The sequence below is a fragment of the Leptosomus discolor genome, chromosome 18, assembly GCF_034619465.1.
Source record: "Leptosomus discolor isolate bLepDis1 chromosome 18, bLepDis1.hap2, whole genome shotgun sequence".
Classification (NCBI taxonomy): domain Eukaryota; kingdom Metazoa; phylum Chordata; class Aves; order Leptosomiformes; family Leptosomidae; genus Leptosomus; species Leptosomus discolor.
The window spans coordinates 8229055-8242871 of NC_141408.1; the positions used below are offsets into that span (position 1 = coordinate 8229055).

Consider the following 13817-nt stretch of genomic DNA (forward strand, 5'->3'; position numbering starts at 1 on the left):
AGCTTCCCTTGAGGTACAACGCTGCTGCATACGCTCAGTGCTACTGCGTCTAAGGTGAAGTGGTAAGTGTCAGTCATCCTTACAAATCCCCAAGGTGATAGCTTCACTTTTAAAGCTTTCAACATACTTTGACAGTAAAGTAAAAACTTAAAGGTCAACACTACTTGCTAAGGACAAGATAAACACAAGAAAATCACTTTAGAATTTTTTATGGATCAGAAAAGTAAACTATTAAATGCAAAGGAAAAGTTTTGATTTGCTGTATTATTTATCCAAAGGCTTGACTTCGGGATATATTCAGCGATGATTTCTGTGATCTGTGCCAACATATTGACATTAGCCTTGCACCAGTACAAGAGAAATGCCATCCACTAGTCTTACATGTTAAGTTGAACTTAAATGTTACCTTTCATAGCTACAGGAATGGGATATTTCATAGTATTTTACAGCTACTCCCACAAATCAAGCTTCTGTCTTAAATTTTTTTTTTTCCTTAATTAACACAATTTCTATTGGATGCAAGAAGAGCGTGGATGGCTTTGACTTTTTACAGCCATTCTTATTTAAGCGCTGCAAAGCTACGATGAAATTCCATAGTGCATGGAATGTTTCCCAACTCAGGTTAAGCATCTAAAATAACAATCATTTTCTTTGAAATTTTTCTTTTCCTAGAATATAGTATGCAAGAAATGAATTATTTCAGCAATCACTTATCTAGGACAAGATTCTTTCTCCTTTCAATGGAGAAAAAGCATATAGGCTTAAAAATTGCCACAAGGACTAGAAATTAACATAAATATTTGGGAAATACTCTGAAATTATACCAATATCTCAGTTTGTTGATCCCTCAAGAAAGGAGGAACTTCAGCCAGACAATGATACACAGTTTGCAGCGAAGTTACACCTAACCCAGAAAATTGTAACCGAAATGAGGAGTTCCACCAAGTTTCACAAACTAGTTACCAGAAATAATAAAGAAAGTATTTGCCATTGTAGTTCAGACTCGGCCTATAGCAGCTATGGGAAGCGCTTCTCATGAACAGCAAACTCAGCCACAGTTCTTGAGTAATGTCACTGCACAGAAATCCTAGCCTTACCAAGCGTATTTTCCTTGCACATCTACTGATGTAAAGAGCTTGACTGCATTTTCCTCTGTAGTTTGGTAAAGTTCTCCGAGCTGTTGCATGATTAAGTACACTCTACTGTACTACGATCAAAAGCATCTGGAAAGGTGGAAGTGAAGAAATGCTCCCTGGGAAAGTTAGCTTAATGCCTGCACTTCAGAGTCGCCCATTATCAACATTTCATAGCGAGTTTCTTTATTTTCAGGTCCCCAAGGTAAGAACAGTAAATTATGACTTGAACTAAACAAGTCACACTTGGCTCCAAAATCAGATTTTCCTACCTCTAGTTTCAGGTCCCAGAGGTGGGCAGAGGAAATCCTGGTCACAGCCAAAGAAGTAATTTTTGGCTCTGAAATAAATTTTCCTGCTTTACTAAAGCCAAACCCTACCATTGAGAGTACCATAGCTCTAAGCAATACTTCAACATTTCTTTTATATATTTTGCTTTAGCAACCTGATTCTTTAGCCGTATGAAACCGTTTTCAATAACACAGAATTAGGGTTTTGGCCTCCTTTTTCTCAAATCAGTATTGTTTATAATCAAGTACACTTCTGAGTCATAATAATGTCTTTCTCCCTAACACTGACAAAGAGTTTTAGATTCTTCTCTTTGTGAAAATGAGCAAATGTAAGATACTATGTGTCTAAAATTTTTAAGTGAAACTAAATGATACTTCTAAAGGTTCTACAGAAAATAATGTAACTTATAAAAGCATACAGTTACTTAAGGAGACCAAACGCTTGCCATTTAATCCCAGAAGCTGTGGCATATATTTAGCGCAAACACATGGAGAAAATAAAACGGAGTATTACACATCACATTTGACAATGAGTTTCTTGCCCAGTAAAGACTGATAGCTGGATCCAAAATGCTACAATTCAATACAAGTAACAGAAGTTAATGAATAGTATGTTAGCATCAGATAACACGTATATGGGATTACACATCATCTTCTATCACATTATTTATGTTCCCTAATATTACAGTTCACTGGTATTAGCATCAAGTTACAAATCATAAAATATATTTAGAAAGCAGGTTGATCACAGACAAGTAACATTAGTGGAGATGAGCCAACATCAAACTGCCAACATAAAATATCGGTCTCCAAAGGTAGGACTCTACAAACCCTTATGATTGTACACAGTCCTAGAAGTATTAAAGGGATTACTCACACAAGTAAAAGCTATGTGCAGGAGTAAGGGGTTATGGAATTGAGTCTTAAGAGGGCTTTTATTAACCCAAAAAGCAGACGTGCAGGCGTATTTTCATGTAGAAGCGGAGGACTGTTTAGTAATTTAAACCAATCTCAGAAGTATATCATTCATGGATATTCCAGGGGAGTTGTTAAGCACTTGCATTTCCTGTTTTTAAAAGGAAGTCATTATTAATCATCTTATCAGTTTCTTTGTTCAGTACAGCTAGTAAGCACCTACTGCTACGTAAAAGCCACAGACGTACCTGTGTTCACAATTTTATGTCTATATAGGTCTAACTTGAATCGTATCACTGTGTTTCGAATTTTCTTCTGTCTGCCCAAAACTCAAGCTCCTCCCAAAACTTCAAAGATGGAAGTTTTAAAATTTCCAAGTTTTAATCAGTTTTCTGGTTAGCGTACAAAACCTAAAGAAACACTAACCAACTATATCATAAAAGCAAATGTCATAACTATCCTATAAACAGACTGTTTCTTTTGGGAACTTAATGTATCCTAAAATCCTACAAAAAAAGATAAACTGTACAGTGTCATCTAATGTTTAAAAATCTGCATTCTTCTAATCCCAGGAGAAAAAAATAATTCCAATAGAAAAATCTGTCAATAAGGAGAAATGTTTAAAATAAAATCAGCCACACTAAAAGAAAGTCACTCGGTTGTACTTGGAAGGAAGAATTCATATCTTCTTAGTATGATCAGCACTACTGATCTGTTTTGAAAACAACCCTGAACAGGAAAAGTTACTTGAATAAAATACTGTAATCATATTCTTCCTGATAGTTGTATCATAAATTATTTTTACTGTTTAATACAAGGAGTATTTGAACATCAGCTTTTGCTTTAAAACCCAGCTCTAGTCCCACCTCATTGCCACAGGATTTAGATCTGATCACAGCAGTATGGTTAGAAGCTGAAGTTGCATCGTAAGCAGGATGGCACAAGTATCATTTAACCCCCTGGCAACTGGGCTTGTGACTTTTGGATTCTAGCTGCTAATGAAACAGGAATACAGCCAGCCAAACTGCAACTGGCTAGGACAACAGGTTAAGGCTTAACTACAGACAATCAATTGCCTATAATTAATAAATTTTTATTTCAGGTAATACTAATAATTATCTGCTACGTGAGAGCATGGTTCATAGAACCTCTTCTAATCCCTGCAAGTTTCATGCACGTTATTTTTTTTTTCCTTAGTGACAAAGTAATACTCCTTCAGTTCTATGAAGTTTTACACACTGAAGATAACTCCAAAGTATTTAGAGGAATCATTAAAAAAGTGTACAGGAATAAAAGTTTGTTTTCCTTTCTAATGTTCGGGTAAGGTCTGCTGGTCTGGAGAAACTGAAGTAATAAATGACAATTTGCATTTGTTAATACACACAGATTATTAATAACAGGATATCACATTGCTTTTATATCAAGTTAAAAAATTTTTGAAAATGTACTGCTTACTTTTCTGCACTCTTTTATAACACATTTGTTTCATTCCATTCTGGGAAGCAATACTATTGGATCAGCTGTCCCAGAAATATACAAAAAGAACAGCTTCAGGTGAAAACTGATGTTGTGTCCTATTCTTCCACCTCCCCCTCCCTTTTTATTTTTAATTTTATATGCCAATCTCCACTATCAACAGACAGTTTTCCTCAAAAAATGGAATTCCCATACCTTTCCTGAGCTGACATGCCACTGAAAAAATGCTTAATTTTCCAAATTTATTTTGTATCTATGCTTACATTTCTACAAAGCTACTAATTAATCTTCTGCAGTGAACAGAGAACTCTATCCATCTTCACGCAATTGAGCTCAACTGGGAAAAGAAATGTGCATTAATCCAGAACTTTTTGGGGTATCTGATAATCCTAAAGCCTTGGACAAAACAAAACATGGTGCAATTTAAAGGGAAGTACTGCTGGCTGGGTATCACTTTGGATCCGAGTTCTTGAGCAAAAGACATATTCACAATAAAACCAATTTCCTCTAACATTATTCTAGGAGCACTGCCATGCACCAGACAGCTCCTCAAATCTGATGCTAAGAGACTGCTGCCTGCCCTTCTCTCATCTAGAATTGATCACTGCAGTGCTTTGTGCATTACCATATCTAAATATATACACTCAAACCTTTAGCCGCTTGCAATTTGGCAGCTAGTGTTTCTATCCGTACTGAAAAATTTAGATGTTTTCTTCAGTCTAATTAGAAAAAATAGTTCAACACAACACTGATTTTTTTTGGAATTTAGTTATCAGTAATGGGGTGTACTGCCTGTGATTCTGTTATATTACATATTTGGTTCAATTCAACGTAAAATCAAATACAGTACTTTAATCGTAAGGTACATAATCCACTGTCAACATAATTCACCCCGACACATTCTTTTCCATTTAATTTTGTATCATTCAGAACCAAAAATACTGACTTTCTGGAAGTCATTTGGAGTAAATTGTAACAGTTCCAGCCATACTACAAACCAAGCACTTCCAAAATATCATGTCAGCATATGCTTCTAAAACGAAGCATATCTAACACTAGAAAGAGTGCTAAGTAGTCTTTCAATGTAAATATTTTTATACTAAAGTACAGTGTATTATATTTTAGTAAGACAAAAAATGTCGTGGCTGAATAACTGCTTCAAGAAAGTTATGCAAACATTGAAAGAACACTGCACTAGGCAGCCACCACTAATATAACCTTACTAGTCCTTGTAGGATGTGGGTTTTTTCCAGCAAGGCTGTAATTAGGCACACTGTAGACAACAAAGAAGTCTTTGGTTGTTCACTTAAGCTCAGAACACATCTCTAAAACCAAAGCTGAGTCTGTTTGGGCTTTCAAGTGTGAACCTATGATTTTCTTGTTTGATTTGGCATTACCAATAAACCAGAATCCAGCTGTTCCTGGTATTCATTTATTCTGTGATACTTCACTTAGTTTCTTAGCTTCACAAAGTAGTCTCCAAAAGCTCTAAAAGGTACACATAAGATAAAGCAGAGACAGTGGCTATTATCACTGGAAGAAGTGTGCCAGCAGCTGGGTGACTACCTAAGTGGCCTGCACAGACCACTAAAAAAATAAGTGGTCTTACAAACTAGTCCATAATAAATGTTCTTTTTCATTAAGTAGGAAGTCTAGAAAAACATTCTTCCGTATTCATTGGCTTGCTTCTCCTTTATGAATGCCTGGCTTCAAGTACGAAGTGCCCAACCTAATGGAACATCATCTATCCATAAGACAAGTCCTGTTGAACTCAAAAGGAAGTATTGATGTGGGTAATTTACACAGCAGTGCAAGCAACAGGATGCTACTTTGGCCACCTGCTGAAAAACACAAATAGTCTCAAATTTCATTGACTGGAGGCACTTCAAAATCCTGCTTTTGGAAGGCACTTAGAAGTTTTTGCCTAGTTAGATGAAGCTTGAATTATCAAAATAGTAACGTCCCCAGCATCCAGGAAGAGCTTACATTATGTCATGTCATAATTTTATACCTCAAAAGTGCAAGCTAGTAAAGCAGCATTACCTTGGAAAAGGTTTACAATTCTGCTCTCTGTTTAAGTGGGAAGTGTCATACACATAGTTACACTAAAGAAGGCAATAGGCATTTGCAAGGCGATATACTGCAATTGATAATGACCTAGTGTGTGAAATACATTGCTTCATTATGTTATTATTTTACACTATAACTATCTTTCCACCTATTTTCTGACATAATCTTTTGATCAATCTGAATGCCTTATTGAAAGCGGTATTTTCCTAGCGTTTATCCTAGACCTTCACAACCAAATGCCCCACACCAGTAAAAAGTCAGGAAGCAACTTCACTTCTATACAAATGACAAATTTCAGCATATGAAAACAGTCAAGTGAAGATGGAAACATGTACCGTTTGTTGCTTAGCAGAGTATGTAGTTAATGAGCATTTTAACAATACAATAGCCTTCACTAGCAGAGTCAGACAAATTTAAAATACATCTAGCATGATACACATCTATTTAGAACGACATAAATGAGGCCACAAGACGCGCTACACTGTTCCTCCTCTTACCTGTGTAGAAGGTAACTCAAAGAATTCAAATGGGATTAAGGGGAGTCCAACAGTAAACATTTAGAAAAAATATTTTGTGTATATTTGGTGTTTTAAACATGACTTAAAAATAAAGTACAACTCTTTCAATTGATATCCTACCTGAAGGTCTTTCACATTTGGGAACGGAATACCTATGGTTAGAACTGCACGGGCATTCTCATCACAGAAATCCAAGCCTTCACTAACTTTTCCTCTGCATACAGCTATAAGAAGTGCTCCATCTTGAACAAGCCAGAGAGGAATATACAAATCATTCCCAGTGATAAACTGAGTATCAGAAGAAAGTTTCACCAACATCTTTTAAACAGCTAAACATAATATAGCATAACACACCATGGATCAGTCTGGCAAAAGGTGAGGGGCTATAAAAGTATAAACTTATTAGAGAAGGGATGAGATTAACTCCACTTTGATCAATATCATTTGATCAATATCTTTTAATATCAACTAGCAAAATAATTATGCACTACATAATATTGTGGTACTTAATTATGCAAGAACCATATGTACTTACAACAAAATTTTACATTTTAAACTGTAAATTTTGCACTCCAAAAAATCATGCTTTTTATTTTTTGACATATTATCATTCTTTATTCTCTATACTAATATTTAAGTATTTTGAGCAGAAATCCTGCAGTGGCTGTAATATAAGATGGTAAATCACAGGTACGCAATGTACTGTAAGTCTGATTCTTTAAGAAGCTGCTCTGCACCCTGCTGGACACACCCCTGCACATCCTTACACAGCTCACTGCCTTTGGAACTCCACTGTTAGGATTATGCATCATCCTGTACTTCCTGATATCCTCATGCAACTATATAAATAGTTCATCTTCCTCATTTGTCACAATAACTTACTAAGCTGATGTTAATTTAACTGTTTATCCATACTTTATTCTAGCTGTTAAGCACTTTAAGAATCCCTTTTTTTTAAAAAATTTGAAGAGTCTGTACCAGCTATTTCGTATATCTGAAGAACGTACCTTTTTCTCCTTTACATTTTATTGCATCATAGTATATTTTCAGCAGCTCATCAAAGTCACTTTTTGCCCCTCCTTGAGGCTCTGCGATGACTGTCTTAACCAGCTCCAAGTTCCTCCATAAGCCAGTGTGCATCCAGCGATCTTTTAACTTGTCCAACAGCTGAAAACAAACAGAAAAATCTGGAAGAGCTGTAATGAAAGGTCAGTCGCTTGAATGGCTCAAATAAAGCACATAAAGACACTCATGTTAGTGAAATTATATTATTCAGTTTTTGTATTTATGAATACAAGTTTCCCTAACATACACTATTCCACAGCTACGCAACACTTCGTAAACATGATGGCCACTAGTTTTGCTAATCGGAAACAGTGCAGACTTTTGAGTTACCAAAGCAAAACACTCTAAATCTATGAGAGTGGTCACTAAAGAGCATCTTCCGGTATTCCTCAAAGGAAGAGGAATGTCATTCAAACAAAACACGAAATTACCTGTTTTTCTGATTACCAAGTAAGAGATCCATAAGCGACACTGGAAGTAAATTCTGAATTAATTTGAAACAAGACTTTATATCTTAAATTTCCACAATATTACAATATTTTAAAATTTACATAGATAAGTTGGGGGCGAAGTATTGATATAGGATTTATCAATAGCCTTCCCTGGTTCTTGAAGGGCCTGTCAGCTTTGTTACACCTACCAGACTCTGAATTGTGCGCATTTTACTCCGAATCAGTACATGTTCAAATCTTGCAAGCAAATAAGCTTGTTCCACATTTAGTGCAAATATAATGAGAATACGCCTGCATTACAAGAAGCAAAATCTAAAATTACCACAGAAACTGAGGTCAGATGGGTGGGGGTCATTCTGCAGTTAGCAGTCATCGCATGCCCTTTTCTCATCAATTTCTAGACTGAATTCTATCAAGACAGAGAGCAAAAAAGTCACTCCACCCGACATGTTTGTCTGATGGTGCACAGCACTGCCCTCAAGACAAAAGCAAGGCAACCAACGTATTTTAGAACGAACTGAGTAGATCTGGTTCAATGGACAGAAGGAAATAGTTTATTTCACTCCTTTTACTGTTCAGCAATCAGCAGTGTGTCACTAACTGTGGTGCAGTAGTTACTGAGGTTCATATGTACGAGATTTTCAATTCACAGATTCTATAATAAGGGTTATGCTCTTAATTTGTCTGTACTTCCCCCACTCCACTCACCAAAGACTTTCTCAGTATTTTGCTTCAGGCTATATAAACTGCTCCATCTGGAACGTGTGACCCAGTTCATTCCTCAAAAAGCCACGGCATCCCTTAACTCCAACCCACCTGCCTTTCTGATGCACTCCAGCCAAGACCTCAGGATCTTGAACGGTTAGAGTGTTACAAAATTAGTCTGTCCCTTGTCCAAATATACAGCTTAAGTGTTATTGTGAAGTGAAACTCATGGTAACCAGTTGTGGTCACATTTGAGTTTACAGGGAGAGTTCTTGCAAATTTACAGGGAACTGTTTAAATGCATATTTCATGTTCTCAGCACCGAAGATCTGAACTTATTCTCTGACACTAAGTATTTGGATTGGTTCCTTTTGAGGTACATGTGGTTCAGAGGGAACAAATATGTTATTCTTGAATTTTCACTAGATTTGTTCAAGCCTCTATTCACGGAATTACACTTGCTTACTACTGATGCTACACCATTTTCAAGCAAGCACAGAGAGACCAAGTGATGAATTAGTAGGAACAGTCTCCTACACATACAGTTGTTACTGTAGAATAAACCACCACTTCTAAATGTGTCTGTCCTACTGTTTGTCCCCTTCTCTACCAGTTCTGTCATTTCCTGGCAGCATCCTATCTATAATCTCTTTTTATATAAAAGGTAGTAACCCTATGACCGAGCAATGACTGTCCATCTTGCCATCCACAGCCTGCCACTATGTCTTCAGTTCTTGGATATGATATGGAGATAATTCTGATAAAGAAAATCATCAAACAAATTAGGCCTCTAAGTACATCCATTTGGGATCTGTTAGAGCTGCCAGTGACTGTAATATTAGCTTTCCAGATTTCATTTTTCCTTCTCTGAAACTAATGTCTGCCTGGGTGTTCACTTAGCTAGCTATGCTAAATTCACTTCTAGCACTGCCTGCTGTTTACCACACATGACAAAAACAGGCCAGTAAGGCAATACAGGCAGGGCATGTTTGGGTATAACTGAATTTGACATTTACATACATAAAACTATCCGTGCTTTGTCTTCTAAGGATCACTTGCCCCTGACTTTCTCCTCCTCCTATCATCGCAGCTAACAAAATCAACTGGTATTTTTCACAAACACACCCTTACAAAGCGCTCTTAACAGAAGAATTGTTTCTTAAATTAAGAGAACCAAAGTCTGTTGATAGTTTCAGAAAGGGCAAGATGCCTTACAAAAATTACTTAATCCCTCAATTCCACTGTATTTCTCTCACATTTGAAAGTAGTATAGCTTATATCTAGATTTGGAAAGGTGGCAGCAGAAAACCTTCCTCTAAATTCTTAAAACATCTTTTCTCTTCTCTGGGTTACCCAACCCCTCCAGGCAGGTATCTATTATAGACTGCAATAGGTTCAGGCTTCTTGTTTAATTGACAGCAACCATCACAATCGAAAACCTATGATTTTTGATGGAAATGTGTGAATTATTCATTAAAATCTTTGGCAAGAACGGAACAATTCATTGAATTCATACAAAAGCTATTACCTCTTCCATTTAATGGAGTTTGCCAGAAGGGAAACTTTCTTGTACACAGGAAAGCATGCTCAAACACACACAATGCCCTTGCTATAAACACAGACACTAAAATGATGAGAATTATGGACATGACTGAATACAAATAAATAAAATATAGAACACATACATGCCTCATAAGAGCTAGGAATCAAGTGCAGGTTTCTCATAAAAAATTATTTCACTTCAAGTTGAAAAAGTGCAAATGGGAGCAAGACATAATGCCAGGAATCAAAGGAAACAACCATTAATGCCCGTAGTCAGTCACTTTTTCTACCCAAGGGAATAATAGCTTCTGCAGTGGAAGGTAGTCCCTGTATATTTTATTAAATCCCTTAAAAATGGATTCTCAAATGGTTTATTAACAAATGGTCTTCCTCCAAGAGAGCAGAAAATCTTGTTAGAAAGAATCTGTCATCTTCCCATGCACTGAAGGATGTTTACTTTGATAGCTTTTTCCTTTTTTCCCTTTCTGCAATTTAAAGACACCTGTAAGCTATGATACATAGAAAGTCTAAGCTCGATATTTAGATTCACCAGTCGTCTTTGTCAGCATCCCCCTTTTTAGGCAGCTTTTAAAGCATTCTTGAAGTTTGGGAATTGGGGAAACTGCTTTCTCAACATCTCTTGCCATTATGTTGCACTCCTAGGCAAAATCCTCTCACCCTGTGTCCACGAAGGAAAAGCTTTGCCCCTTTCCCATTTTCTGCTTTGTTTTATACGGTGCCAAAAATCGCATTAGGGGTTTCCCATGTCATGAAGCAAGACCAAAGATTTGTTTAATGTATTTTAGCCTAAGGCAAGTTCATTGTAATTTCCAGCATCTTAACAAAGTTGAGAAGTTAACTTGCAGCAATCAAGTTGCTGGGGATTCACTTTTTCTGCAGTATTCGTTACCTCCTGCCAGTGATTTTTGAAGTAGCAATTACCCTAGATGAGGGAGGGTCTAACAGAAAACACTGTAACATGATGAGTTACTTATTCTAGTTTACAGTTCACTAGCTCTCATCCTGCTACAAGCACCTGCTACTAAATTTCTTTACATACAAGTCCTTAAATATTTTAACATGAATTCATGTGATGAATGGATTGCACCTTGCCCCAGCAGAGTAAAAAGGCATTACAGAAATAATGCCCCCATCAAAAAGGGCTTGTGGAAGCAACGGAACACTTAAGGATATGAAAGGGTGTTCAAGAACAGTACAGGACAAAAAGGATAACCACCTAAGCAGCATCTGACAGAAGAGTAAAATAACTCCAGCTTTACTGGCTAGTTTTAAAACTATGAACTGTTCAACAATAACTATCAGTTACAATTGTATTGTATGTTCTTGTGCACCTTGAAAACTATATGCTGTCTTGTTACCCATACATTTCTATAACGATAACTCAACAAAAGATATTTCAAGGTGCACAAATTTACACAAATATCTTGTAACCCTCTTAAAAATCTGCTGTTACACTCTAAAACCCCCACTTTTACAAACTTCGGAATTTTTTCATCTTGTTTCTATGTAATTTTTTTTTAATGATATGAAGTTCCACTTTTCATTGTTATTCAGATATGAAGGGTAGCTGCGGGGAGAAAGGAAGCAGCCACTAGGTTTTTCTTAATAAAAATCACAGTATTGACACCACTGCTAGTGCAAAAAGTCAGAGATTCCCAAGGGACTAAATTGATCTAAAAGCCTTTTCCCAAGCAGAGCTCTTCATGTGTTTGCTACCAGAATTTTCTTTTTGAATAAGCACTGCTTCAAATCAAGGCGTGTCTCCAGTGGGCTGGAAACGTGTTTGAAGGGTCAAACAGAAGTTCTACACGCAGCCAGTATAAAACTTCGGAAATGGAAGACAGGCATCTACAGACAACCCAGAGGCTGAGCAACAGGACGTAGCTCTACCAAAAAGTCTAGTGAAGTACGAGGGCTGGGCTGCACTTGGGACTAAAAGGGCAGTTGCTTGCAGAAAACAGGGTTGTCATCCAATCCACCGACACATAAAAGTGACACATGGAGACAGACGTGCTGCTATAATGACGTACTCTTACATCATCTTTTAAGTGTCAGTTCATTAACGAACATTCCACATACAGACACCAAAATTCTACATTTACATGAAATGGAGCGAGGAAGAAGTGGTGTCAGCTTTAGAAGCAGCTAAAATCCCATAATACAAACATTTCCCCTTTAATTTCAAGGCTATGTTACACGGTAGTGTGTTTTGGGCTTTTTAAATGTAATGCCTACACATCTTAAGATCATTTCCAGCTATGGTTTGTAAAACCTGAAAAGGCTGGCCTGGGCCATTCCCTGCTGAGTATCTACAACAGAAAGTATTTCCAAAGGGAGTCTAGACTAAACTAGAATGCTACAGACAGATTAGGGACTTCAAACACGAAACAAACAGATACCCCAAAGCTCTAGCAGATGGAGAAGAATATACTTTCACATATACAAAACTGAAATATTTCATGTTGTTTTCCTAGTGCACAGACTAGTGAAATCAGAGATTATCTCATTAAACTGTTTCCATTTCTACCTAACTTTGGAACTGTCTTACAGATTTATTCTTTTTTAACTTTGCAATACCAAAAACATTTTAAGAAGCTGCAGATGTGTGTACCCACACCCAGCAGCACCTCTCTCCACATACAGGATGCAACTGTTTCAGCAACCATAATTAGATTGAGAGAGAGACAAGAGAACCTGTCAAATTGAATTGTGCTCTTCTAGTCCTTCCACAACCTTACATTGTGAAAAAGGACATAAACTCCCCATGTACGCAAAATCAACCACAAAATAAGGAAAATGTATCCAAAGGCAATTGCAACTGCCCAGAAATCTTGCTAGGATGAGGGAACAAAACTAAAACCTACCCATTTAAATAAAACAATAAAACTTTTTCCAACACACGATACTCTGTTTTTAAAACTAGTGCTTCTTCCACTCTCATCTGAGTCATATTAAACTTACAAAAAGAGAACCGGTATCCCTGCATACCTTAAACATATATTAATATGGTCTTACACATTTCCAGTATCTTACCAGCATTTCAATTGCAATAAAACATTATAAAAGAGAAAAGATATATCAGAAAGTAGACCATGGGAGATGCAAATCTGCAACTGGTGGAGATTGTAAGTGATTCAGTAACCAAAAAAAGCTAAATAACCCAGAGATAGTACTCCAAGCATCTAACAATAAAATTTAATAGTATTAAACAATTTTTGTTCTTTGTAAAACCTTAATTAAAGGCTGTTCATCCATCATCAGGAATGTGCATGAACCAACGTTTTTTTTAAAAACCATACTATTAAGATAGACGTCCCCAACAGCATGCCTAACATTTAAAATAGCTTTCCTTTAAACTTTATACTAGATGTAAATATAATTTATACCTTCTTCAGTAAAAGCAGACATTAATTTCTGTATTTTTCCTTCTCTTCTTCCACTGATCTCAAACTCTGTTTTGCCTCAAGATACTGAGTAACTCAGTCCTTCAGTGAGTGCTTTTATCTTATCTAAGCAACAGGAGGCAGCAGTGGGGTGGAGGCAGAGGAGTGCAGATACCAAACTTACACATTGAGTTCTATCAAATGTTATTGCTTCAATGCAGCGCTTGTATCTCAACAGAAAAATAAC

At 36.7% G+C, this 13817-nt stretch overlaps 1 protein-coding gene across 1 annotated transcript in view; it reads right to left on the reverse strand.

Annotated features, from left to right (window-relative positions):
• BRIP1 (BRCA1 interacting DNA helicase 1) overlaps positions 1 to 13817 on the reverse strand; it is a 116762-nt gene that overhangs the window by 67806 nt on the left and 35139 nt on the right. The window contains exons 14-15 of the mRNA XM_086475255.1: positions 7410 to 7569; positions 6523 to 6644 (exon numbers count right to left, since the gene is read on the reverse strand). Coding sequence (XP_086331381.1) covers positions 6523 to 6644; positions 7410 to 7569 — 282 coding nt within the window. The remainder of the gene's footprint in view (positions 1 to 6522; positions 6645 to 7409; positions 7570 to 13817) is intronic.